Source organism: Gadus macrocephalus, chromosome 11 (assembly GCF_031168955.1).
Source record: "Gadus macrocephalus chromosome 11, ASM3116895v1".
Taxonomy (NCBI): domain Eukaryota; kingdom Metazoa; phylum Chordata; class Actinopteri; order Gadiformes; family Gadidae; genus Gadus; species Gadus macrocephalus.
This window is the reverse complement of record NC_082392.1, coordinates 14,742,798-14,769,191: the sequence shown is the minus strand read 5'-3', so window position 1 is coordinate 14,769,191 and position 26,394 is coordinate 14,742,798. Positions and strand designations below refer to the sequence as shown.

The 26,394-nt window shown below is 43.8% G+C and overlaps 3 protein-coding genes and 1 long non-coding RNA gene across 7 annotated transcripts; 1 reads left to right on the top strand and 3 right to left on the bottom strand.

Moving 5' to 3' along the window:
* Positions 1-2,006: 2,006 nt before the first annotated feature.
* Positions 2,007-9,297, bottom strand: sqlea (squalene epoxidase a). The gene is made up of 11 exons (XM_060064741.1): positions 8,807-9,297; positions 7,973-8,225; positions 7,433-7,610; positions 7,015-7,111; positions 6,773-6,886; positions 6,094-6,265; positions 5,516-5,611; positions 4,691-4,833; positions 3,804-3,900; positions 3,434-3,521; positions 2,007-3,228 (listed from the first exon to the last, which is right to left on the bottom strand). Exons 1-11 carry the CDS (start codon positions 9,083-9,085, stop codon positions 3,036-3,038), a joined length of 1,710 nt encoding a protein of 569 aa, XP_059920724.1. The 5' UTR covers positions 9,086-9,297; the 3' UTR covers positions 2,007-3,035.
* A 464-nt stretch (positions 9,298-9,761) lies between these two features.
* On the bottom strand, positions 9,762-14,510 carry LOC132467441 (uncharacterized). Of its 2 annotated transcripts, XM_060064742.1 has the most exons (14): positions 14,360-14,510; positions 14,031-14,107; positions 13,858-13,930; positions 13,558-13,670; positions 13,416-13,441; positions 12,746-12,883; positions 12,437-12,546; positions 12,241-12,336; positions 12,048-12,131; positions 11,810-11,936; positions 11,375-11,480; positions 10,691-10,873; positions 10,251-10,325; positions 9,762-10,135 (listed from the first exon to the last, which is right to left on the bottom strand). In XM_060064742.1, exons 1-14 carry the CDS (start codon positions 14,385-14,387, stop codon positions 10,052-10,054), a joined length of 1,320 nt encoding a protein of 439 aa, XP_059920725.1. In that variant the 5' UTR covers positions 14,388-14,510; the 3' UTR covers positions 9,762-10,051. The 2 variants fall into 2 exon arrangements, with proteins under 2 accessions (XP_059920725.1, XP_059920726.1); XM_060064743.1 differs by lacking the exon at positions 14,360-14,510 and having other exon boundaries at positions 13,858-13,953.
* Positions 14,511-14,554: 44 nt separating this feature from the next.
* Positions 14,555-15,737, top strand: LOC132467443 (uncharacterized). The gene is made up of 2 exons (XR_009528019.1): positions 14,555-15,596; positions 15,631-15,737. It is a non-coding gene; the product is annotated as an uncharacterized LOC132467443 (long non-coding RNA).
* rnf144b (ring finger protein 144B) lies at positions 15,631-25,354 on the bottom strand. 3 transcript variants are annotated; one of them, XM_060064745.1, is made up of 8 exons: positions 24,953-25,354; positions 22,392-22,782; positions 19,495-19,599; positions 18,620-18,680; positions 17,732-17,951; positions 17,493-17,637; positions 17,020-17,109; positions 15,631-16,115 (listed from the first exon to the last, which is right to left on the bottom strand). In XM_060064745.1, exons 2-8 carry the CDS (start codon positions 22,653-22,655, stop codon positions 15,912-15,914), a joined length of 1,089 nt encoding a protein of 362 aa, XP_059920728.1. In that variant the 5' UTR covers positions 22,656-22,782; positions 24,953-25,354; the 3' UTR covers positions 15,631-15,911. The 3 variants fall into 3 exon arrangements, with proteins under 3 accessions (XP_059920728.1, XP_059920730.1, XP_059920729.1); XM_060064747.1 differs by lacking the exon at positions 24,953-25,354 and adding an exon at positions 24,257-24,440; XM_060064746.1 differs by lacking the exon at positions 24,953-25,354 and adding an exon at positions 24,284-24,440.
* Positions 25,355-26,394: the final 1,040 nt, after the last annotated feature.

Below are 26,394 nucleotides of genomic sequence, written 5' to 3'. Positions count from 1 at the left end.
GTTTTCCCCTTATATTTATTTCATGACGGCCGATAAAAAACGACAGAGTTACCCCTCATGTTTTTTCCATGTTGACCAATAAAAAACGACAGTGGCACCCCTGTCGACGTTTTTGCAGGGATCGGAACATGAGCTGTTTAGAGTGTTAACCTCCGAACTTAACAATGCACCATCAAGACACCGGTTAAAGTCATCACAAAGGTTATACTTGACTTTATAATTCGCATGAAATAGAGATAAGAAACTTCCAACAGAGGTCATCAACCGGACTTGAACCCCGGTCTCCAGGGGGTTAGGCAGAGTGCACCCCACTGCACCACTGAGGCGATGACAATACACAATAATCAATCATCATTAAAGAGGATATACATGACATTAAAATGTATGTGTGTATTTCAATTATTTCCCTTATTTTTTTTTTCCAAGACGACAAATAATAAACAACAGTGTTACCCCTTATGTTTTTTTTCATGACGACCAAAAAAAACAACAGTGTTACCCCCTTTATGTTTTTTTTCATGACGACCAATAAAAAACAACAGTGTTACCCCTTATGTTTTTTTTCATGACGACCAGTAAAAAACAACAGTGTTACCCCTTACGTTTTTTTCATGACGACCAATAAAAAACGACAGTGTTACCCCTTAGGTTTTTTTTCATGACGACCAATAAAAAACAACAGTGTTACCCCTTATGTTTTTTTTCATGACGACCAATAAAAAACAACAGTGTTACCCAGGGACGCGGGAAGTGGGGGTGCTTAGGGTGCTGCAGCGGCCCCTGGCTGTAACTGCAAGTGAGAAAGTTTTCTGAACAAATCAATACTTTTTTTTTGTTGTATAATTTTATCATACAACATGATTTTTCATTGAATTATTGACATCCACCCTTTTTATGATATTTATCATATTATCGGTACTATGCTGATTTTACATAAGCATGTTGGTGTTCAACATCTGTTGTAGTGAACATTCTAAAACTGGTGTAAAATGTTGCTGCCATATTAATAGACACGTTGAATGTTATCGTTTAGATTCTGGAATCCCGCACGTAAACTGGTTGGCAAAAAAAGAGCAAAGACGGGCGGTTCACTTGACGGAGAAATCGTCACCTTCCTCATATCAGACAACTCGTAAGTCTGGATGAAAATTAAGGCCTTCTATTATTGTCACTTTCCTTTGTAAACCTTTAGAAATAACCTCCTGAATCCTTGTTATAACGCTGTGTATAATCCCGGACCGCAACAGCTTGTCGGCATGTTGTTAGTGTGTGAAATTCAGCCCAGTATCAGCCGAGTTGACTCTAATTTCCACATTGTTTATTTGCTAACGTTTGTGAATAACAGTGGCTAGTTGGCAGAACTCTTTTTACACACCAGTAGAGTGTTTATCAGAGCGGATCCCTGAATGTGACGTCACCCCTCATCTCGTCTCTGTAAACAACGGATGTTGCGCAGCATTTATTATGACGTCATTATATAGATTCTCTCTCAGCACCCCCCCCTCGGACTAACTTCCCGCGTCCCTGTCTGAGGATAACAAGGCGTTCGTAGTGATGTGGTGGGAGGTTAGATACGTCACAAATCATTCAACGTTGTTAAAGTAAAAAAAAAAAATGTCTTCAACGTTAATATTCACAGACTCCCTCACAGGACTCAAACCCATGTCTCAAGAGTTGATTGCCAACACGAACTCTCTTGTGCACAACCTGGACACTAGCTGTGAGCTGGTGGAAGGTTATAATTGGCATTACAATTAACAAGACATCATTACCTTAGAAAGTTAAATTAGGCTTCCATTGAGAGGATGACGGTACTTGAACCCAGGTCTTCAGAGCCGATGACCAGCAGGTACACCAACACTGGGACACCATATATCACGTGGTCTGAGGTTATGATCAGCGGTTCAATTAGCATGACATTGTTAAATGTCCTCAAGTAAATCATTATGACAGGGTACCATTGCTGTCCAGCAACTCCAGACCCACACTTCACACACACTCAGAAGCACTTGTTGCCAAAGGAACGTTTATTCATATCATCGCTGGGATACATTAAATTATTAAATCTGTAAATCAGAGGAAAATTTGACACCAGCAGTTGTCATGGGTAAAAGCAGTGAACCAAGTGATAATTTATTACAAAAATACTGTACAGAACTGTAGAGCCAATGGAAACAATTAAGAGCTTGAGCTCTGGGTTAGCAAAATGCCTAACTGTCCCCTGTAGTCTTGCACACGGCAATACCTTGAACCAATCAGAACCCCCGGTCCACCGCCCTGAATCAATCAGAGCCTCAGATCTAATGCCCTCAACCAATCAGAACCTAAGATCTAATGCCCTCAACCAATCTTGCCGATTATTTGGGAGACATGCATTTGAAAAGGCAGAGATGCACAAAAGGCTGACATGAACCAAATGTCACTTGAACAATTAAAAGTATCTTTTCAAAAAATGGAAGGCTGAGTGGAAAAGCACTTGCCAACAATCATTGATAGAAAATATGAATAATGATTATAAATAATCACATCCAATACAATAAAAAAGTACAGCACAAAAGTGGTTTTACCTAAAGTTTAGCATTTTGATAAAATTCAAAATTGAATATTCCATGCCCTACAAGGTACATTTGGCAGGTGTAATTTGGGAATTCATCACAAGTTAAGGTGCAAGCTTAAGTGCACTGCAATACAACGTAGCTTTGTAAAGCAAAGTGCAATTAGGCCTATGAAAGGCATTGCTACAAAAATGACAGTAACATTGCGGCTCCCATTTTCAACATTGTATTTAGCAGGACAGATATTTTGAAAACGTCTGCCCAAACTTCAGTCTCTTGAGTATTTGTTTAGCATAAACAAACCTATAACCGGCGAAGGCAGAACCATAAATTAACTGGACGTCACAATTGAACACAGAAAAGGGCTGTGTGTTTGCATGAGTATCTGCCAAAAAGCAGTGCAGTCATAACGTGGCGAAGTCAAGTTGGGTGAATGAATATCAATATTCATGAGGGAATGGTCGGGTGTGCACTTTGTGGTCAGTAGACCAGGTACTTGAATTCTGAGTAGATGAGAGGAAACAGAACGGTACAGGCCCGGTACAGGATGACTCCACTCTTCACCAGGGCCCGTGGTTTGGTGATCCAGGACTCCGACTTGAAGTTGACGTAGATCGCAAACATGGCTACGGCGAAGAAGTGGCCAATCAGGGTTAGAGGCTTGGGAGACAACCTGGTTAAAACATAGAAGATTCACACATTGAAGGTTCCTTACAATGATAATGATATTGATCGTATTCAGTCACAAAATATCGATATTTGACATAGTGCTTTGAAACATTGTTATGAGGAAAATATGGCAGTGGGCGCGACTACGAAGAAGAGGTTATGAAGAGGAAAACTTAAGAATGAACACATCAGTATTATTGGATGCTTACACAGATAGAAGTCCAATAGGCCCAGCAACACACTCGCCCCCAAGCTGGAAGTACTGGAAGCAAGCCTTCCTCAGCTCATGAAGAGAGTCTAGTAAACAGAAAACCAACAAGGAAGTTATTCTTATCAGGCTCAATATTAACAGTTCTCCAGATTCATGGTCTTGTTTTGACATAATCATCTCACAATATTATTTCCAGACCGTTTTTTCAAATAAGGCACCTGATTGGCTGCTGCACTACTATTGTTGGACACCGGTAGTGAATGAGGTGTCATATCCCCCACACACAAAGATTAAATAAAAGCAACCATCTTAGATACCCATCATTCCCTTGGATGGGTTGATCCCGCCGGCTATATGCAGATACTGACCGTCAGTTGCTGCAAACAGCTCGTAGAGCGCCTGGGCCAACACGTTCACCACAAAGGAATGTGATGACTTGCGTTCCCAGTGGAATTTTTTCTTTGCCTATTGAGGATAAACGAAAAAAGAGTTCAGTGTTATATCACTTGTTGTTCGGCCATCACTCACCTCGGGCCCAGGGGATGAATGGCGACATGGCAGATTTGATGCGACGTACATCCCATAATTAGATGGGCTGCTTCTCGCTCCCACACAACAGGGATGTGCCACATTCCGGCAGCGACAAGGGAATGCCGTGCAGTCACAATGCAATGAAAACCTTATTGACCCGAATTTAAGGCCAGGAATTGTTCCTCGAAATGTGTCTGAACAAGTTGGGTTGTTTTATATTCAGAGTCTAGATTTCTAAATGTCAATAGATACATTCACTCCTTCCTGGTAATAAATAACTTTCATTTGACCAACTCCATCTGGTTCTATGCTGCTTTCCTTTCCCCATAAGAGATGGGCTGTAGCAGTTACCTTTTTCTGAGAGCAAGTGTTTTTGTTTAGTCTCTACTCTACTTGCAAACAAGTAGACCTTGTTTGCGAGCAAGGAGATTAAGGTGTGCTCGCACAACTTAATAGTGGCATAAATTAGTTGACAGCTAATTGCCGTCACTGTATATTGCTTAAGTTCCACACAAACTCTTGGATCCTGGATCCTGGATGTTCTTATCCTCACGCGAGAGTGTTTTAATTATCATGATTTTCAAGTAAAAGGACTTTCTTTATAAAAAACAGATTTGATCTTGGGAAATTCTCAAAAAATGTTCATCTTATATTCGGGTCACTACGGTAATATGACAACATCGTTAAGGCCATCCCGGCCGACTGAATGAGTTGTGTCCTGTACCTGCAGCATGACCCTGTCGTCATAGAGATCGGGGATGTCCCGCAGACTCCTCCTCCAGATCTGGACATCGTTGAGAGCCACGCTCATCCCCCCCCCTGTGAGCGGGTGTCTCATGTTGTAGGCGTCGCCCAGCAGAAGGACCCCTGAGGAGGACAAAGAGATGCTTGCAATATAATACCTGGGATTTCGCTTTGTGTTTATTTGCCCTTAGGTTTCAACATTGAGGATAATGTGTGGAAAATGTTTACGGCAAACATGGGTATTTATGTTGATCCTATTGATTTATTTTAAGGAAGAACCTGTCCGGGGAATCAATCCATCGTTAGCGTCTCCCTTGGCTTCACTTAAACATTCGTTACCAATATAATTTGTAAAAAATACTTTGTTGTGCCGATTCTGAGCCTATGAGTAATTCAGTGTACATGCCTGCCACAAAGGTAAGCAACAGCATGTTCTGTCCGTGTGATAAGAAATCTTGAAAAGTTCTTGCTGGTGATTGACTGTCATTTTGTCCACAAACACCGTACTGACCAGCGCACATTGATTCCCAAAGATGTTAATTTTGTTAGGAAGGTTTTGACAGAAAGAAAACCTTTAAGAAAAACCTAACCCCCTTACTTTGAAAAAAAATAATATATATACATATATAGAAATCCATACAAATAACTAAAACCTATGTTATGTAAGATCGGTATGATTGAAGAGAAAAATCTCCTGAGACCCTATCTGCATGTTGGGGATCCCAACATGTGGTCGGGACCCCCGGCTGAGAAGCCCTGCTTAAGGTAAGAGTCAGAGACTCATACAGCGTTGCCCCTTTAGTACCTGGCTTGTTGACCGGGGAGGGAGGGAGGAAGCTGGCAGGCATGGACCTGAGGCGGTCGTTCTGTAAGGCCCCCATGAAAGGCTCCTTTATGTGCTCTGGGAAAGAGTGATGTAGACAGAGAGAAAGAGAGAGCAATACAGAAAATCATTTCACTCACTCAGCTTGGCCTTAGTAGATGGATTTTTCTAGCGTGCCTGCCGAGCACATACACACACAGGGGGGAAAATGTCTTTGGTTTTGGAGACAAATGTATTGATCCGCCAACGTGCTAGATTAAGGTTTGCAGAGGCTGGTGATGCGATGTCCTATCATAAAGTTGTGATGTCAAATGCTTCCATTGCAACTTCCTGGCTACTACACAATACTGTGTGTATTACTATTTTAACATCCAAATCTCTGGGCGTGTGCTATTGTATCACTCACAACAGAAGAATTTAAAAACGTCTTCCATAATATACTTTTTAACCACCAAGATCTTTTTCAAACTGCTTGAAGACAAAGACTTGATCTCCTTAAAGAGTGACCACATAGCAGATGGTCCTCGTGCGATCTCAGGAGGAGCTGTTGGCGTGGTTACCTGGTAACCCTGGGTACACGCGCTCAGCCATGTACTCTGTGAGGTTGCGGGGCATCTCTCCCCTGATGTCCACCAGCACTCTGGTGTCACTGGACGATATCTGGTAGATGAGGACAGGGCTTGGGTTGCCAAGGACCAGCTCAGCATGGTTGGCTTTGAACTGTGGACAATCCTGGAGGGGAGGGGAAGATAGATCCTTTAGATAAAATGGTTTAAAGCTTAGGCAGTCAATATGAACGCTCTTGCCATTGGAATCTCTGATTTTGTATACACTAGTAACGTCCCTCATTAGAATATAACCATATAGCTCATCGTCATCGTCATCCGCTTATCCGGGGTCGGGTCGCGACCCTAAACCTAACCCTAGCCCTGATGTATACACATATAATTACATGCAATTAACTGCTTTGTATTTCTCTACGGTCTACACCACAGTAATAAACTCCAGGGATTGTAACAAGCTACAATGACTCAACTGTTGAAAAAAACTGTTCGGATTTAAATCAACAGTCCAACAGACTGCATTGAATATAATTCAGTTTGTCAAAATAAAATCAGGTGTATTAATAGCCGTGTCACGGTGGGCGCATGCTGTTCAAAACATGTCCAATTAAAGTGAGCCAAGGAATCCCTGCATGAGGCTGATGGAGTCGCTCAGGAGAGTTAAAGAACCATGTACCTTCATGATGCAGCCCACGAAATGGGAGGATATTTGTGCCTTCCCTGACACAAGACTTTTCCTGAATTTGGAGAAGCACCCATCAGCCACCACCGTCAGCCCGGCATGGATTTCCTGGAAGGCAAACCACCAACAGTTCTCCACGTTATGTATCCACTCCTAAGTGTTAGTTCACATGTAACAGGAGGATTGAACCGTAATGACCAGCGGGTTGCATGGAGCCGCATCGTCCTGAGTCTTACCATAGTTTCTCCTGTTAGCTTGTCCTTGTAGCGCACCCCTGTCACCCCGCCGTTGTGCTCCTGCAGACTGGTGACTGAGCCTTCGATGAAAGTGACGCTAGGGGGGAGTAAAGGTCAAGGTTACAAACGGTGTGCTCGCTGAATCCTCGTCTTTTTGTATCGAAAAAAATATTGTCTTTGATCTTCTCAACCTTAACTATTGTACAAAATACAAACTTTACCACTACCTTGTTCACAAAACGTTAAACAGTGTGGCACTCCCAACGGTCCCTGTTTAATAACGATGAATTCCAAAAAAATGGCTTTATTTTTGCTGCTATTTTGTCTCCTTTCCCACGCTGAGCTCCTAACCAGCGGCCGACGTCGGCCTCTACATGTGGTCCAGTGGGCTGTGTGACGTCAGTGTGTTCCCACTCACTTGGGCTCGGCCTGGGCAGCCCTCCGGAGGCCCATGATGAAGCGGCCGTGGTGGAAGGCCCTGCCACACAGGATCTTCTCATCCTGCTGGGGGTAAGGGATCTCCACCTCTGTGTTGGTCTCCTGGTCATGGATCACGTAACCCTTCACCACATGGGCGTCCAGACCCTCCACAGTATCTACAGCAGGGAGGAGGAGGAAGAGGTGGTTGAGGAGGCATAACCGAGAGACACGAGGGTAAGGGTTTGGTTTCCCGTCATCTATTCATTATTCATGCCGGACCTGCTCTCATTTCACACCGAAGTGACGCATGAAGGGTTCCGTAATGTTTTATTTAAGCTAGGAGAGCACCGCACTGTCGTTGCCAACCAAGGCAACTTGCATTTTTAAACATCGGGTGTTTTTTGTATTGACATTTTTTTTAATGAAAAAATGAAAAACATTTCGACTAGTCTGTTAAAAGTCGAAAATAATAAAAGTAAACAAGCAGACCAGGAGTTACTCCCACTTAGAGGACCTCTGAGAGCCCCCCAGTACTGACCTTCCAGACCCAGCTCCTGAAGAGCTTTGAGCCCCCCCGGCTGGAGCAGCTCTCCTACTATCCGGTCCGGTTCCTGGAGGTCCCTCTCGATCACCGTGACGCTTCGGCCGTCCCGGGCCAGCACAGCCGCCATGGCGGAACCTAGGACCCCCGCTCCCACGATCACTATGTCCGGTTCCTCCGGCTCAGCGGACGCCCCGCTGTCTGGGTCCCGGCGCGTCTTTGGTGTCGCCTCTATTCTTCGACGCCCGCTCTATAAAAAATGGTATCACATTTCTAATTACATTTGTAAAGTTTATTTTTACTAAATAAAACGAAAGCATATTGAAGTATTTTTATACAGTCTATGATTCAAGTCTTAATTTTTTTAATAACCAAGCAGTTGAAGAATAATAAAGGAAGGTACTAAACTCAGATAATAATATTATCAATAATTATAATAAAGCTTAAATACATACATGGATGACTTAACCATAGGATTATACACTATTTTTTCTATTTTAATTATACTAGTCATAATGATGACTACTAGTGGGAATGTTTAATGTTATGGTTTTTGACTGCCATCTCAAAGGCTAGGGTAGGTTTATGCCTTATATGGCCATCCTAGAACAAGCTGCCCGACTCCTTACCTGCTGACTTGTAGTAATATCTAAATAACACAAAAACAGGCTACAAACTGCAAATGGCAGTGGATAAAGCGTCGAGTTGATACTGAATATGAGAAACCTTTGACTAAACCTACAGTAGGCATGCAAATGAACACTGGTTAGACCAAACGTACTTTGTAAATTAAAAAAGATCTTCGCTCAAGATAAAAGGTAAGTCTCTTACCTTTTTACACGGCACCTCTTCATTACTGTCCTTCACTTTTGATGATTTCGGGATAAAATTACTTATCAGTGGCAATGAAGAGAGAAAATCCAGCGGAAGGTCTAGAACCCGAGACAACCTGAGGGTTTTCTTCTTATTATACCTTGTGTATAGTAGCACAAGTCCGAAAAAAAGAGATAGTGCTATGGCAATTGCAAGCTCTTTATGAGCATAATCGAGAACAGCACCGCATTTTTTGTAAATGTAAGTAAAGCTCGCTATTCCCAGGAAGGTCCACATTGTGTCAAAAACAACTATTTTGTATACATTAAAATGTATAAATGCAAGGTAAAGGTTGCTAGACTAAAAAAAGATGATCTAAATCCAGTAGTGAGTAACAATATTAAAGAATCATTCCTTGATTTTGGTGTGACCTGCCCAGTGCACAGAGCCAGACCCAAACAAACCTCGCTCGGACCAACATCATTTAGGAACCTGTGAACAGTCAATGGAATATATTATGCAAATTAGGAAGCCGGCCAAATTTGGATTTGATGCTTTGTATCTCCCACCTTCTCCACACACTCACCGTCCAATTACAGACGACGTGTTAGTGAGCAGAGCTCACGCTATCCTCGGATAGGACGGCGCTATTGGCAGCGGGAAAACCCCCGGCCACTGATTGGACAGCTGGCGGACCGGCTAGTAGTATGATGTGACGTCACCGTCAAAGTGCAGGTTTCATACAGTGAAACAACACTTTGCCATGATGTAACATGAAAACTTCACAAGTTTAGCCTTTGTGTCTTACTTATATTTAATGTTAGCAAATGATACTTTTGTCAGTTCGACAGCATGTCTTATCTTTTATTATCAATGTATTATGTCCATTTGAAAACGTAAAAAACGATTAACAAATGTATATGTAGGACTAATATACATGATATGTAACACTGTTCTGTGCGATGTTAAGCAGTTTCAGTTTGTTTCGTCATCTCTTTATTCCTGCAATGCAGTGGGAAATACTAAGAACAATATGTGTAACTGGGCTCAACCCAGCCCCCCCAGTTGACATCCACTGTGCAGCATATCCTGCATCTAGCCTACCAGGCTAAACAATCATTCTGCGATTACCAAGTGAAAGAAATACTATAGCATAATCCATGGTTAAGTCAACTGCATAAAACGGGACACAAAATGGCAATTGTCTACTGAATACTTTATACTGGAATATATGTCCAGTTTACAAACAGTATAATACCAATATTAAATATACTGGTTAAAGATGGATTCATATTTTTCTTGCTTCCCAGATGTGACTTTTGGTTCCCCGTTCTGTTTGATGTAAGCCTGGTGATAATACAACACAACACGATAAGTAGCATTAGTTCTGGAATGATTAATAGAGTATAATGTTATATAGGGTGTAATGTGTTTACAGAGGACCTCAGGGCCCGCCCCTCACCTCCATGTCCTCTAGAGTGGCAGTGCCCTCCTCCACTCTCTGTCCGAGGCCCTGGGCAAAGCTGGAGTAGCGCTCCTGTTGAGTTAGCACGTTAGCGCATTATCTCTTTAGCGGTGGATGACATAACATAAGTCACGGGCAACAGAAATCCATAATTGGCTATAATTGTAATATACTACTAGGTATATACATCTCAAAGTCAGCTAATAAACTCGGTCTTGGAAAGACAGGCAAATTCCGTATATTCAGAACATGCCCGGACAATCCTGAGTCTTTCCAAGACTGAACTAACGACTGACATTGAGATGTATATTAATGAACTTAATAAACCTAATAAACTATTCATAAATAAATAACATATGTAATGGTTATTTAACATGTTTAAATCATGTCATCCCGCTACTAAGGTAACGGGAGGATAACATCAGCGGCGTTGGTACCTTCACCATGCCAGGGAGGAGGCCGTCCTCCGTGAGGCGCACGGCGTTGCGCAGGCCCCTGGCGAAGGCGTCCATGGCCCCGATGTGAGCGATGAACAGGTCCTCCAGGTCCGTGGACTCTCGCCGCACCTTGGCGTCAAAGTTGAGCCCTCCGGGTTGCAGGCCACCTTGTTCAATGATCGCCTGGACCCCAGGGAGAGCAAGAGACCCTTTTCACAGAGGTGTCATCACAAGACAAGCACAGGGGTCGCTCATTACACTAATTAGAGGTCTGCTACTGTAATGCATCGACATATTAGACACGCATTGGGAACAGGGAATGGAGCTGCGTTTCTTTTGGATAAAGTATGGCGTTTACATTTCTCAACTGATTTCAATAAGTTGTGTATTCATAATATATCATCTGACATATATTTTATATAAAAAATACATAGATCGTAAATCCTTGAATAAACAAGAACAATTTAAATCGGTTGAGAAATGATAACGTTATACTGCTTTTCATTCCCTCTGAAGCTGAAAATGAACTGAGAGGTTCCAGACTTATTCGCATTCACTAATTGGTCTGGCGATGTCAGGCTAGCAAATGATGCCTTACCCACCTGAAACAACAGGACTGCACTGTGAACTTATCAGCATCCAACCGCTCTGGGTTCTTTCTCCTAATCAAATGCCTTGTCTCACCTTCATGACCAGTGTGGTGTTTTTGGTGTCCATAGGGAACTGGTCTGTGTCCCAGCCCAGGTCTGGGCTGCCTGTATTAGAGTCAACCGAACCCAGCATGCCAAAACTGGTCCACATGGAAGCAGAAAGGGAAGAGACACAGCCAACAGGGCGTTAAAACGAAAATGCTGATTGCTTTTGTAGGCATATATTAGAACCCAATGAAAAATAAATATATGCATTTTCTCTGGTTTACGTTAAATAGATCCAAAAAATATAGACGTTTTATTTTGCCACCAAATGAATACCATGTGGTGGAAGAGGACCGCTTAAGCATATAAAATAAGTTCATTGGTCTATTTGAGGCAAGTTGACCAATTTTGCGTTTGTTTGTTTCTGGGCAACCATTCAGTGCAGCCGAGACATTTCTTGGGGACAAAAAAAAGGGCATCTTACGCAGAGGCCATGACGATGTCATGTTCATAAGAGTGGCCCGCCAAGGTGGTGTGGTTGGGCTCAATGTTCAGCTTGAAGTGGTCGTCAAGTCCATAGTGTTTCAGGAATCCTATGACACTCATGGCATCTTGGTGAAAAGAACAAACATAGAATGCTTAAGGCCATGTTTATTTCTGAATGCATGTGAGCTGCTATCAGTAAATGTGTCTTCTTGCTTTTGTATATGGAGCAGCAGTACCGTAGTCATATTGGTGCTTGCAAGGCTCTTTGGGCTTCGGCTCAATCAGGAACTGACACTTAAGTCCAATCTTTTCTTTGTACCCTGAGAACAATATCACCGTGGCAAAGGACAGGTGCATTGCCCAAATGCATGAATATGACAAGATTACGCAATTTACGCAGAATATGATCTGATTATTCCCCATACTTACTGACAGCCATTTTGAAGAAGTTGGCCATGTGCTTCAGCTCTGCGGCTACGTCCGTGTTGAGAATGGAATAGAAGCCTTCACGGCCTCCCCAAAATACTGAAATTATGAAAAGTGTTGGAGTGAATAACATTTTTCCATTGAAAATTTAGAACAAAGAAAAATGAGTTCAGTGTGTTGTGTTGTGTGCTTAATCTACCGAAATTCTCTGCTCCCAGCTTCTTGGCAACGTCGAGGCCTTTCTTCACCTGTGCCCCCGCATATGCCAAAACATGACTGTCAGGGTTGGTGGCCGCACCATTCATGTACCTGTCAAACAATTGCATACTCAATGTCAATTTTTAACCTATAGAGGGCCATTTTTTGTCCTCTTTTTTTTTAACATCTCTAGCTACGTTTTAAATCTTTGTGCATTAAAGTTAAGATTTGGACCCGGAGTATCACTCCACTACTATATAACCCACTACAGCACTGCCCCAGCTGGTGAGTGTCTTCAACCCCAGCTGACCTCGGGTGAGCGAATAGGTTGCAGGTGACCCACAGCACCTGGACCCCGGTCTGGGCCTGCAGCTGCAGGGCCAGGTCTGTCAGCTGGTCCAGGTTCCTGTTGCTCTCCTCCAGAGTGGATCCCTCGGGGGCCATGTCCCTGCAGGGGGGAAACATGGGTCCTCCTTACCACAGGCATCAGAATGTGATTGGCCATTGCCATTGAATTATCAAATAAATCGTTTTTCCAAAGAATGATTTTAATTGTAATTAACTATTATTTTACCCAGGAAGAGGGCTCACTCCCGGTCAATCAAACCGGGATATATAATAATAAGAAGAAGAAGAAGAAGAAGAAGAAGAAGAAGAAGAAGAAGAAGAAGAAGAAGAAGAAGAAGAAGAAGAAGAAGAAGAATATTTGTAGTTATAATGATGATGATCACAATATGAAATATAACTAAGCAAAAGGTTTTGGTAGTCATCTTTACAAAAACTTATATTTTTGATATTCTTAGATGAATTCAAGTTGTGAATGCTCACAGTGGTATAATCCTCAGTATACACTAAGTCAATGAGGAAGCAACAATTGAACCCTTTTGCCTGCAGGCAGTTCCCAAGACAATTAGAAATATGCTATTCAAACCTCAATCCAAACAAAACCACAAATATAACAGATTTATCAATTACTTTACCTGTCATGAAAGGTGTAATACTTCACCTGTCAAAACCAAAAATCAAAAAGCACATGTAATGAGATGACATGATGACACGGTGACTCAGGAGGATATGCATAACTTACATTTACTCAAATTCAATGGTAGCCATTTCACTGACCCCTAGCTTGTTGAAGAACTCGAAGGCAGCATTGAGACGATTCCGGGCGGATTCCATTGGTGTTCCCTGGTTCCAGTGTCTATGCAGGGTTTGGGAACCAAAAGGGTCTGCACCTGATGGAGAAAAGAGAACCGTCAGATCGCTTGAATTCAATAAGCTTTAGATTGGGTGTAATGCTTTGGCCTGATGGAGCAATACTGTGTGTACACACACACACACACACACACACACACACATGTATTGTGTGTGTGTGTGTGTGTGTGTGTGTGTGTGTGTGTGTGTGTGTGTGTGTGTGTGTACCAATTCCACAGAAGGTATGCCAGTAACAGACTGAGAATCTCAACCAGTCTTCCATCTTTCTGCCCAGCAGCACCTGAACAGAATAAACCAGGAGTACTGTATGTCGACCCATTTCAATAGTAAGTGTAAGGTGTTTATATTTCAATGTTTACATAAGCTGTGATGCCCCCTACCTCTTCAGCATTGTATTGCTTAAAGCACATGACGTCATGAGGTCCAGCACTAGGCAAGTAAGGGATTTTGGAAATACCTGCGTGAGACAGTCACATATTCAAATTATTTTAAAGCAATGAAAGTGGATAACTTGTATAAAATACAAAACATTAAACATGCAAGGGATAACAGAGAGTAGGAAAGGGAGGGGACAGAGTCCAATAACGCCATATGTTTTCATTTCAATCGCTCTGCAAAAAGGACTTTCTGCAGAAAATGCCTACCCAGATAGACATTAAAAGGAAGTCTTTTCACAATGTCGCAGTTTATCGGTGGATAAGGCTATTACCCTTGAAATATTCATTTTCGGTTGCCATGTTAATCTGCGTAACTTCGAAGTAATGTTGTGGAGTTGTGCGCGCTAGTTATCGTCTTCCTCGGAAACCAAAGCTGCAATACTGTCCGCAGCCACCTGGTGTCACTAAGCGCATCCTGTTTACAAAGTGCCACAGTTTCTGACTTAATCAGGAAAGAATGTCAACATCAACCATTGCACATTTGTTACGTTAGAAATGAGTAGTCGGTTCATTGGAATTTTTAGAGGAAGGATAATAAACCATAAAATGTGATGCAAGTATAGAGAACACATATTAAGTAATGCATGTTTAACATGTTTATTTAAATTACAATGATGCTTTACAAAATCGAACTGACAAAAAAACCAACACAAAAGTAGAAACAATAACAGGACACCGTACATACATTTCCATAAATAACACACACAACAATTTGTTAGAGCCTTTGGTCTGACACATGCCAGGTGAAAACAAACATTTACAGCAGAGAAAACCCCTGTGCACCATTAAAGCCCTATTGCAATTCTGCAGCACAGAACGCGCGCATGCGCACACACACACACACACACACACACACACACACACACACACACACACACACACACACACACACACACACACACACACACACACACACACACACACACACACACACACACACACACACACACACACACACACACACACACACAGCATTGCCTTCTCACAACTATGGAAGGATGTTTTGCATGGTTTCGGGACATGGGTCCCAGCATCAACTTAACTGCTGTTCCTCGCTTTGAACAATGCTTAAACATTTTGCATAAGATAAAGAACATTGAATGAAAGGCAAAACGTAACGACTAAATACCAGGCACTGTAGAGTGAGGCACTAAATAGAACCTTCAACACGACTGGTTTGGCCATGATGACATTTCACACACATGAGGGTGGAGTCGGGACCGTGTACTGAACTGAGCGTTCTCGTCTTGGCGGGTGGGTGTCTTGTCCTCCTCGTCCACTCAGTTTTCATGACATCCATTTTACGTTTTTGACATCAGAACCCAAATGAAACAGGAAGAGATGTCTGTGAATCGGATGATGTATGAAGCTACCGAGCACCTCCTTTAATCCCATGAACTGAAACTTATCAGTGGGCTTCTAGTTTGTGTGTCTTCATAGCAACGAAAACCGAGCTGTCCATGTGAATTCGTTTGAGGAGCTTCGTTCTTGCACACCAAGGAAGAAATGGTGGCATCTTTGCATTTGTCCCTGGACCCACTAGGAGCACAGCTCAGAAATGCTCTTCCTCCTTCCGGACTCCTGAAGTCTGTTATTCCACTGGGCACTTCTCAAAAACAGTTCAACAGTAGTTTGATAGTCTCCTTGCAGGGAACCGCTGAAAAAGCCTTCCTTTTCTGCAGCAAACACACGAGTCCTCCGCTCATCGACGCCCATAACTCTGTTCAACATTTATTTATGAACACTACATCATGTCCTGGTCTGTGTGTCCTTTATCCCCCACTCTCCTTCTTCCAACCGACCGAGCAGAAGGAAGATGCTCTGCTATGACGCGGAGGAGTCCCCCTGGCTGAGGTCCATCTCCCGCTCCTCGCCTTGCTTCTGTTTCTTCTTCCTCTTCCTCTTCCTCAGCCTCTGGCCCGCGTCGCATGGCTTGCAGACGCAGCAGAGGATGCACGGAGACACGAGCAGCAGGAGAGGAGACGTCACCAGTGCGATGAGGCTCACTCCCACCAGGATCCCCACCACCTGCAATGGATGACATTCATACGAGTGAGGGGGTTATATCAGCCCGGGGGGGCTCAATGTACCGCTGTCTCACGCATGCACAGGAAGCTAAAACCAGGTGCGAATAGATCATTGTTGCCCGAAATGCCATAATGAAAAAAAAATTATAAATAAAAATGTACACATGCAGGCGAACGCCTTTCGGTGATTGCTGCTGATTATTGGATAGACGCACGAGTGAAACCATCATATTATCCAATCGTAGAAACGGAAATGTGTCACTCCTTTCATAAACACAAAGATTTATACAATGCCTCCAAAAGGTATTTTCTAATCAGGTATCCTGGAGGAAGCGTAAGTGGGAAAACAAAGGAATTTGAGAGAAGCGGATTACAAACACTTTATAGGTCCAGTTTGTTGAATGAGTAGTCAAGTATTCTGGCTAACCAGTTGAGGTCTTATAAACATTTACCCTTATAAAAAGGAGGACTACGAGGATAGTAGAGTATACGTAGTCAAGGAAACGATAAAAACGGATTTGGTCAACAGCTGACGTCTTCCCAAAGCACTTATTCCAGACTGGGTTTACTTTAATGAGTAGCACTTTTTGTGTGGTAGGACACAAGAGAATTGCTCTCTCTAAATGTGAGTATGCAGAAGTTGAAACAGAAAACACTGAACGATTCAAAAGCCAATGCTAACTTATACATTATCTTACTTCTATGTCCTTAGTTGATATAGCAGGTTAGAGCAACCACAAATACATTCCTTAAGATCTCAGTGATTTGGTGTAATCACTTAACAGGGACAAGGCTACAGGCGGCTAACAATACAAGACATGGGACCACATCACACGCTGTTCTGTTGTCCGTCAACACAACCCGGTGGCCTCACGGCAGTGAGGCATGCTGGGAGGAGGTCTCACCTGTGTTCTGTTCCACATGACTGATGCCCTGGAGTGGCCCAGCTTGTTTCTGCATGGCCCCTTGTCATAGTGCCGCAGGAAGATGTCTCCCTGCAGTTTCAAAATAAAAGACAACGCGTCCAGGATGAGATGGAGTGGGCCTGACTTTGGCTTGAGGTGTTTAATATCAACCTGAAACTGATGTACTGTTATGTAACTTGGTACGCAGTTAATAAAAAACTATAAGTTCCCTGAATTTGGATGTAAAAGCAGAGTAGTTTCAATGAAATTATCCTTAGACTGACATGTCCCACATGATGTAGTCATCATTTGCCAATACTTTGATATGATTGAGTGATGATAATCTTGATCATAAAGACATATTTATAACGGACCAAAAAAAATCCCCATAAAATTGCATCTCGATTACAGTATTTGCAAACTGTACGACCAAAATGTTGAGAGGAAGCGTAACGAGCAGGCGCGAGACTCACGTCCAGGTTCTGCAGGCAGTACCAGCAGAAGGTGTGCTTGCAGCTCTTGCATAACATCTGGGCACAGCCCTGGTTCCTTTCGATGTAGATGTCGCACATGGGACACTGCTTTATGGCCGCGTCACAGTCGCTGCTGGAGCGCTCCCTGGGGGGCCGGAGAGGGGATGAGTACTACACGATACGAACAGCGTGTGTGCGCTAACACACAGAAGGCCTAGCTGGGGTGGGAGGGGACCTACCTGCTCTTGGGGGAGGAGGAAGCAGACATGATGGGTTCAGTCTCGGAGCAGCTGTGGTCGTGGCCCCCCCAGGGCCCCCGGCAGGTGGAGCAGAAGACGGTCTGGCAGGTGGGGCAGGGCACAGAGGTGGGCACGCCCTCCGTGGTGCTGGGGCTCAGGCTGCACACGGCCTGGCACTCCAGAACCGGACACCAGGCCCTGCTGGGGTCTAGCTTCACCCCTGAGAGAGAGACACACACACACACGCACACGCACACGCACGCACACACACACACACACACACACACACACACACACACACACACACACACACACACACACACACACACACACACACACACACACACACACACACAGTTGTTTTTAAAAACGGGAAAACCCACAAAAAAATAAGGACTTTACTCTTTTCCCATTGGCAATAGACGAGTATGCCTTACTGTTTATTTGAAGTCCAATATCGTATGTAGGTGTGATTTGTGGCCTGCCTGAACAATAACCGTTTGTGGATATACAGTGTTTTATTACTTGACTATAGGAAAGAGCAATATAGCCAAGGTAAACAAACAATGAAATATAATTCTGAAATGTCGAGACAAGGGATTTGAGTCTCAACCGGATTTTCCGGTCCCTCAAGTACACTGCTACTGCCACTTGTAGACAGATATGCAATGCCATTCCTCAGCAGAAAAAAGGCCATGTTTAAACCATACAACAACCAAGCTGGAGGTCAATGTAGTATTCATGTATAGATGTCTAGTGGTTGATTTATTATTTTGGCATTTATGTTGCAGCCTTCCAGCCATTGGTCTAATGTTAGGGCTATCGATGGCTGGTTTGGACAGGACGTAGACCGCTATTGGTCACCGTCCTTCTTATGCCGACACCTACCTCTCTCAAACTTCAGACGCTGGTACAGCTCCAATTGTTCGCCGGTGACCAAACTAGCGATCTGCAATCACAGAGCAGAACATGTAATAATTGTAATAAAGTTGGCCAGAGAGCTGTGTTCTTTATGTAGCAAAAAAGCTATTTGCTAAACAGCATTAGCCAATGTTTGTTTAGAAGATGCTTTTATCCAAAGCCACACATTTAAGATGCATCACGTCATCAAGGAGCAGGTAGTGGCTAGGCATCACTGGGAGCCAAATACCCAGTATCCACTAGAGTCTAGACTATCCAAAAATAGTCTTTCCTAAGTTCATTGAAGACTTAAGGGGGCCAAATGTTAAATATACTATGATAAAAAATATTGCTTCCACTATGATTCTATCATAGTGATATTGATTGTCAAGAAATTACATATGCATTTATTTGGTAAAAAGACATCTCTGGTTCGAGATAGGCAATGGAAATTCAGTCCATAATAAATGCAGTGGATTTTGCCTCTGCAACACTGCTCCAAGTAAACACCCGCAGGTATTCCCCCTCTCAAATATCTTTTCTGAGGCCAAGAGATGCCACAACATTTAGTTTAACCTTCAAGTAGTGCAGTGCAAACCCTTTGAATTTCCTTTGGGGTTCCCTTGCCTTGTTGTCAAACAGTTATAGGTTTAGTAACCGCCAAACAAGTAAAAAACGGCGGGGGGGGGGGGGAACTACTCCACAATTCATTCCCCCACACCTCAAAGATGAGGCGAGAAGAGAAGAAACTTGGTCCGCACACAACAAAACTTTTCAGTGCTTTTATTGGGAAATAACAGCTGTGCTCTTACAGGGTAGTAGTTTTCTGACTACAGAAGCTTGTTTTTAAAGCACACCCTCACCTCAGAATCCAGTAGAACTCCAGTCTTGTGACAGGCCATGTCTGGGCAGGTGACTGCTGCGCCCCCGCCTTCCATAACGGCCAGCCCTACATACTGCTGCAGACACTGGACCGGCACATAGGAAACAACAGCGGCATTAGGGGGATGGTGTGTGTGTGTGTGTGTGTGTGTGTGCCTGTGCCTGTGTGCGCGTGCTTCATACTGTCAAGCACAGCAATCTGATGATCTGTTGTGTAATACATTTGACCGTCTCGAGCTGCGGTCATGACAGAAAGTTGGATGTTGCCAAAGGAGGGACAGTTTTCAGGAACTCAACAGCCCCAATTTTGAATTCCTTCTGTCATCAGATCCACTGGAAAAGGTTTCTAGTGTTGATGTCATATCAAATACATGGGTATTCCTGTTATCATCATTCAGAAGGAAAACAAACCCACAAAAATGTGAAGGACGTCATAAATCCTCTGGCCTCCTGCGTATGTGACCCCCACCTCCCCATTCAATAGAAACCGCTGATAAGATGTTTAGTCTCACTGCATGCCTATGATGCTCTGGGTGGGTGTGTCCTCGTACTTTTGGAAAGTCTTCCCACATTGTGGTTCAGATGTTATTGAACAAGGCATAGACATCAGTTGAGCAAAGCAACATTGTATGACAGGGCATTTTCGGCTGAAATCCAGGCTTTACACTTTGCATAGATTGTATGATAGAATAGAATATGATAGAGTGGAGTAGGCTACAGAAAACAAATACCCATGTCACCTACCCCAAGTGGAACGTGCACAAAAGCAACAATTTAGCAGCCGAAAATTTACCAAGCATTTGTATGACATTATTTAAATTGCTGATGAATAAAATTAAGTCAGATATAGATGTATGCCTGAGCATCCCCCCTTTTAAACACCAAGGCCCTGACAATATTAATATTGATGCTTACATAATAATGGCATAATATCAGTTCACAAGACATCTATAGTTTGGTGTCGGTGAAGGGGTACTCAAGTCCTACTGATGGGGCTGTTGGGGTGTATAATGCAGAAATGGGGTGCGTCAGATGGAGGTTTTAGAGGAGAGGATAGAAGGGTACGGTATTGTACAGTAGGTCAGAGTAGAGCCCATGACATGAGGATAAGTAGGGTGAAAGAGAAATACAGTATGGTAAAGTAGGTGTGATGGTGGGTTAGGGTAGAGTGGGGCATGGGAGAGGGTAAAGTAGAGCATGCACCAGTAACACCGCCTACACCTGTGGGTACTAGCACTAGCCCTGTGGGTACTAACACTAGCCCTGTGGGTGCTAGCACTAGCCCTGTGGGTGCTAGCGCTAGCCCTGTGGGTGCTAGCACTAGCCCTGTGGGTACTAGCGCTAGCCCTGTGGGTACTAACACTAGCCCTGTGGGTACTAGCGCTAGCCCTGTGGGTACTAACACTAGCCCTGTGGGTACTAGCGCTAGCCCTGTGGGTACTAACACTAGCCCTGTGGGTGCTAGCACTAGCCCTGTGGGTGCTAGCACTAACCCTGTGGGTACTAACGCTAGCCCTGTGGGTGTTAGCACTAGCCCTGTGGGTACTAGCACTAGCCCTGTGGGTGCTAGCACTAGCCTTGTGGGTGCTAGCACTAGCCCTGTGGGTTCTAGCACTAGCCCTGTGGGTGCTAGCACTAGCCCTGTGGGTACTAGCACTAGCCCTGTGGGTGCTAGCACTAACCCTGTGGGTACTAGCACTAGCCCTGTGGGTACTAACGCTAGCCCTGTGGGTGTTAGCACTAGCCCTGTGGGTGCTAGCACTAGCCCTGTGGGTGCTAGCACTATCCCTGTGGGTGCTAGCACTAGCCCTGTGGGTGCTAGCACGAGCCCTGTGGGTGCTAGCACTAGCCCTGTGGGTACTAACGCTAGCCCTGTGGGTGCTAGCACTAGCCCTGTGGGTGTTAGCACTAGCCCTGTGGGTGCTAGCACTAGCCCTGTGGGTACTAGCACTACACCAGCTGAAGAGAGGTCACTACACGGGCTACCTAAAGGAAGCCTAAAGTGTATATTTTGCACATCAGGCGACCCCTAGGTGTTACACTGCCCCTGCTGACACTGAGAAATTCCTCCCCCAATAACGGAAGAGCTTGTTACAAACAATAACACCGAGGCCTCGGCAGAGCCAACCCTAGAATTAATAGGCTTCTTATTTTGATGCAAAATATTGGTTTCTCGTCTAATGGTCTTGAACATGGTTCAAATACATAGCATGTTATAATCCTGTAACAAAGAATGAAATCATTGTTGAATGCACATGCATGAGGAATATAGTGATCTACTGTATTGGCAATACACCCACACGATGTCCCAGATAAAAGGTGGGGAATCGAGGGAAAACAAGTTTGCATTGATAACGAGTGATTTTTTCTTGGGTTAAAGCTCCCTTCCAGGACAGATAGCCACCCTTACCTATTCATTTTCCTTCCTCATAAGTCTCTGTAAAGTAATCTTTCTGAAATTAAATCATTAAAGTAAATAGGTCTTGGGGCTTATTTACGGGCTTGGACTAAAGTCATCCGTGTTTTCTCTTGTGCTTTACCACCCTCGCTTAAGTAGTCAAACCCAACAAACAAGCCAGACAGGTAACACAACATATAGACCTCGTCTCTACCATAGGGATTAGACTTGATACTGGAATGTTCATGGAATAGTTATAGTGAAACAGAGTCCCAAAGAGGTACAGGCTCTTACCCAACCATTAGAGAAGAACAAAACCCGGTATGCTTGAATGACATTTCTAGACAAAACAACAGATAGGACACGCTTTGGTCCAGCCTCTAAACAGGGGGATTTCCAGCCAGTGACCAGGGGTATCTCCAGAAACCCTAGGATCCCGCCACAGTAGGCACTAGGGTGTGATATGGCGTTTGTACGTACAGCGGTGCAGAAGACACAGCTGCAGGCGTCCAGTCTGTGGGTGGCTGCCGGGGGGTGCTCGCTAAGGCACAGCTTGCAGTGGACGCCGGGGCTAGGCTGGGGGGGCGTGCCAGCGGGGCTGGGCTGGGGGGCCGTGCTACTGGGGCTGGGATGGGGGGGCGTCCCACCGGGGCTTGACTGTGGGGGCGTCCCTCCGGCCTCGGCTGTGACCAAGCTGGAGTCCCCTGTGGCTTGCTGGGCCGCGGCGGGACTCCCGGCAGACATGGTGGTGGTGGTGGTGGTGGTGGTGGTGGTGGTGGTGGGGCGAGGCGGAGGTCGCTCAGTTCAGCCTGGTGCTGGTTGTGGGGGTTGATATCAGCCCCTCTGCTGGGGGACAAGGGCCTCCATGTTCCTGAGAGGAGAGAGTCATGCATTTTTAAGTTTTGTACATGTGATCTGTTCTCTAAATAAAAGGAACTGAAACGGTAGCTGCAACACCATACATAACAACAACCATCAACAAATACAAACAAATTGCCATCAAGCAAAAGTCAGTCACACCGCTCCTGGTGACGCGGTCACTTTCTACAGCCAAACAGACTCCAACATAATGAGTCGCATTAAAATGAACCTGCTCTCTTCTCTGTCTGAATCTCTGTGGACCAAAGGTGTGGTCGATGAAGACAAAAGGTTATATCATTTGTTATTTATAGCGGAAATATGTATTTTTTCTGCTTATATCGCCATAATAAAAATACACTAATGGGACGTTCTGGTGGTTCACCAGGAAAGAGCCAAGGTTCACCTCACTTTTTCTTTAAAAATAAAAATTCCCAAATCCTCCCCATGGCAGCATATGACGGTATTTACCAAGTCTGCAGAGCCAGACTGTTGCTCAGCTCAAAATTACATCTCTTAGTAATCCAAAATGACAAAACAAAGAGCCCAGGTTGAATATTAATACGATGGCACCAGTTGACCAAATAGAGTAGTCAGGCTTGAGCGACCACGTTCTTTCTTTGTTTCTGTATCAGCTTCCCAACTGCTCTAAAAGGTAGTTGTTTGCTACACTTGTGTACAATCACTACTGGAACAGGAATAGACATTATGAAAATAAACCAGACCTATCACAAGGATCTAATCTAGCTGTAGCTCGTATAACCCCATTGCGTGGCAAAGTGCAACCACTTTTGTTTACAAAGTCAACATTAGTCAACACAACGGAATCATTTCCATATTGGAGCTGTGGTCGGTCTGTCTCTGTTGAATTCAACAGCAAGACATCAACGTGTGCCAGGTGAATAGAGGATGTATCTGGCCTGATCTGGGGTCAAAGGGCTCCTGCAGGAGGTCAACCATATATGATCCTCTCTTTGGTTCTATCCAATCCCTGAAGGCATGAGAAATTATGAAACCATAATCTGGGATTGGAAAGGATTAGTATTGAAGAAACAGTGGGTTCCATATAAAACAGGATCGCCTAGGACTGACATTCCAGTGTTTTATCCTGACTGACTCAGACATGCTGCATCACAGATTGTCACACACGCAGGATAGTTTTCCATTGCGTTGTTTAAAGGTTGCAGGCAACTTTTAATCGATATAGACACCAACTCTGTCCTAAATTTACATTGAGTGCTCATCAATTGTGCGTTATTGATTCTTGATGGCACATACGAGACAAAATATGTCTTTACAAAACATATTAAGTAGCCAAACAGCGTACGATGTTTCTCTTGGGCCCGGTCATAGCCCTACCTCTCTACATAGATTTTGGAAATCCTGTGTATAAATGTATGTCCCCAAATGTCCAACCGTGCTATCCTGCCCCTGTCATATGCGAGGGCTACGATGATAAACAATTAAAAACATTTCCGCAAATCTACCTCGACGGCGTATCCAAAAAGACTGACCCAGTTAGTGGTGCTTCGCCGACACTGGTCTGCTTCGTTACCAGCCGTTCAACGATCACGATCGCCTTCTAATGCTGTTGTTGTCCCCCAGCACCCGCTTCGATCAAACGGAAAACACCTGACAACACGCAGGGAAGTCATGCGCCAAACACGCAGAGAAGACTCATGTCAATACGCAGGGAAGACGCATGTCAATCACGCAGGGAAGACGCATGTCAATCACGCAGGGAAGACGCATGTCAATCACCCAGGGAAGACACGCGGAACCAGGACAACGCAGTGAAGGCTGCTGCTGCTGCTGATTACTGCATAAAAACGGCTAGACATACGGTGCTGGAAGAGAACAAACAGCACTTGTGTGTCTTCAGGATTTGTCTGACTATGAGTTTACGTGCCCCTCAAATCAATTTACTTTCACGATCAGGAATATATTACACCCAATCAAATACCAGCCCGCAGACAGGACTAGTGTTTAATGTAGCAAAGTGATGTTGGTCGAAACCAGACACGTCTGCATCCTCAAGGTTGCATAGACGTAGGGCTAGGTCAGAAAATGAAGTGGCGCATACACAAAATCCTTCAGACCCCAAGGGAAAACCGACATTGGGATTATATTGCATATGTGAGGAGGAAATGACACATTAAAGTAGCACAGAAGACAAAACCTACCTTGGTTGTTAAGCACTGTGTGTAGCTCTTCCCGGTTGCACAGCCGCAGTGCTTATACTATGACACGGACACATCTGTTGATAAAGGTCTACTGTACAGAGAATCCCTGCTGTTGCTGCGCTATGCCATTTGCTCCCGTCTTTCTTCTTGCTGGTTGAAAGGTTGTCAAATTGCCCATATTGTCGTTGGTATGAAAAATCAAAACCATTCGTAGCCTTTGTAATAAACAGACATACGTGTCTGTTTATTCAGGTTTGCTCAGCGCCTGTGTTCCCTTCAGTGCTTTCACAGGAAGCAATGCCTCGCATTGATTTCTCACGCAATAGCCTCCTTACTGCCCCCCTGCGTCGTTTCAGTGAATCTTCAACACATGGCGTCAACACATGCATAGGACATTTTTGTACTCCGAATTAAACCGCTTGAAAGTATAATACATTGAACTACAAATTTTTTTTTTCCTCATAAACTCAAGGAGGTATCGATAGGCCAATAGCTGATAATATAACTCATGCCCTGTCGGCCCCGCCCCCCAGTTCACATGCGGAGAGGACACCGTCAAAACAAAGCACTGCATGTGGGCTACACATTTTGAGGGATTGAACTCTACATGTTTGAGCAAAAGTCGGATTCCCTGTCTGAATCGGATACTGCTGTAGTACAACCACCAAGGCTGGTAAACTGCAGATAAATAATAAAAATGAAGAAAAAACATGAGGAATAAAAAATAAACATATTGCACACATGTAACCTATATAACATTTTGTGATCAAAATATAGGCTATGGTTCTAGGTTATACGACTGGTCAAACGTGTCTGGCTCAGGGCTGTTTGCATCTTTCTTGTTTAGTTTTTTCTTGTAATTTGTCGTGCATGTGTTGGAAGGGGAAAGTAGAGGAAATTAACTTTACATGTTTCAAAATATGTTGATATAGAATATATAAATATTGTATGTCAACATTTTATTCTATATATGAATATATAGAATAAAAATTAAAATATATGAAATAGCACTAGCATTGCTTTTTAGTAATCTTGGTAGTATAAAAGCCAGGAATACATTATGTTGAATAAATACGTAACTGGAATTCGAGACTGAAGGCATTCCGCACTGATGGCAGTCAGACTCAGGAACGAAGGAACGTACCACTATGTCGATAACAAGGCTATGCACCAGGGGCGTTTCTAGGTTTCTGAAACATCTTGGGCTTAGCCCAAGAGGGAATAGGACAGTGCGCGCGCGGCAAATTTTGTTGTATACTTTATTGCACATGCAAAATTTTTTTCAGAATACTTTCCCTAAATAAACCAAATAGGCAGGTAATTATAGCTTTGCTACCTGACTGCTGCTTATCCCCAGACATCTAAAGTTCCATTCAAGTTATTTCAGAGTAAAATGAATAAATGAATAAGTGAGACAGACCTTACATTACCTATATCAGGGG

Excerpts from the sequence above, each read along its gene's own strand:
- rnf144b (XM_060064745.1), bottom strand. The coding sequence starts at position 22,655 with ATGTCTGCCGGGAGTCCCGCCGCGGCCCAGCAAGCCACAGGGGACTCC. Across the intron at positions 17,110-17,492 it reads ACTGCCTGCAGAACCTGGAC|GGAGACATCTTCCTGCGGCA; the intron begins GTGAGTCTCGCG and ends TTGAAACTGCAG. Across the intron at positions 16,116-17,019 it reads TCATGTGGAACAGAACACAG|GTGGTGGGGATCCTGGTGGG; the intron begins GTGAGACCTCCT and ends CATCCATTGCAG.
- sqlea (XM_060064741.1), bottom strand. The coding sequence starts at position 9,085 with ATGTGGACCTTCCTGGGAATAGCGAGCTTTACTTACATTTACAAAAAA. Across the intron at positions 7,611-7,972 it reads TCAGGAGCTGGGTCTGGAAG|ATACTGTGGAGGGTCTGGAC; the intron begins GTCAGTACTGGG and ends TCCCTGCTGTAG. Across the intron at positions 7,112-7,432 it reads GCTGCCCAGGCCGAGCCCAA|CGTCACTTTCATCGAAGGCT; the intron begins GTGAGTGGGAAC and ends ACTCCCCCCTAG.
- LOC132467441 (XM_060064742.1), bottom strand. The coding sequence starts at position 14,387 with ATGGCAACCGAAAATGAATATTTCAAGG. Across the intron at positions 13,442-13,557 it reads AGTTCTTCAACAAGCTAGGG|GTGAAGTATTACACCTTTCA; the intron begins GTCAGTGAAATG and ends TGGTTTTGACAG. Across the intron at positions 10,326-10,690 it reads TCCTCCCTGGCATGGTGAAG|GAGCGCTACTCCAGCTTTGC; the intron begins GTACCAACGCCG and ends CTAACTCAACAG.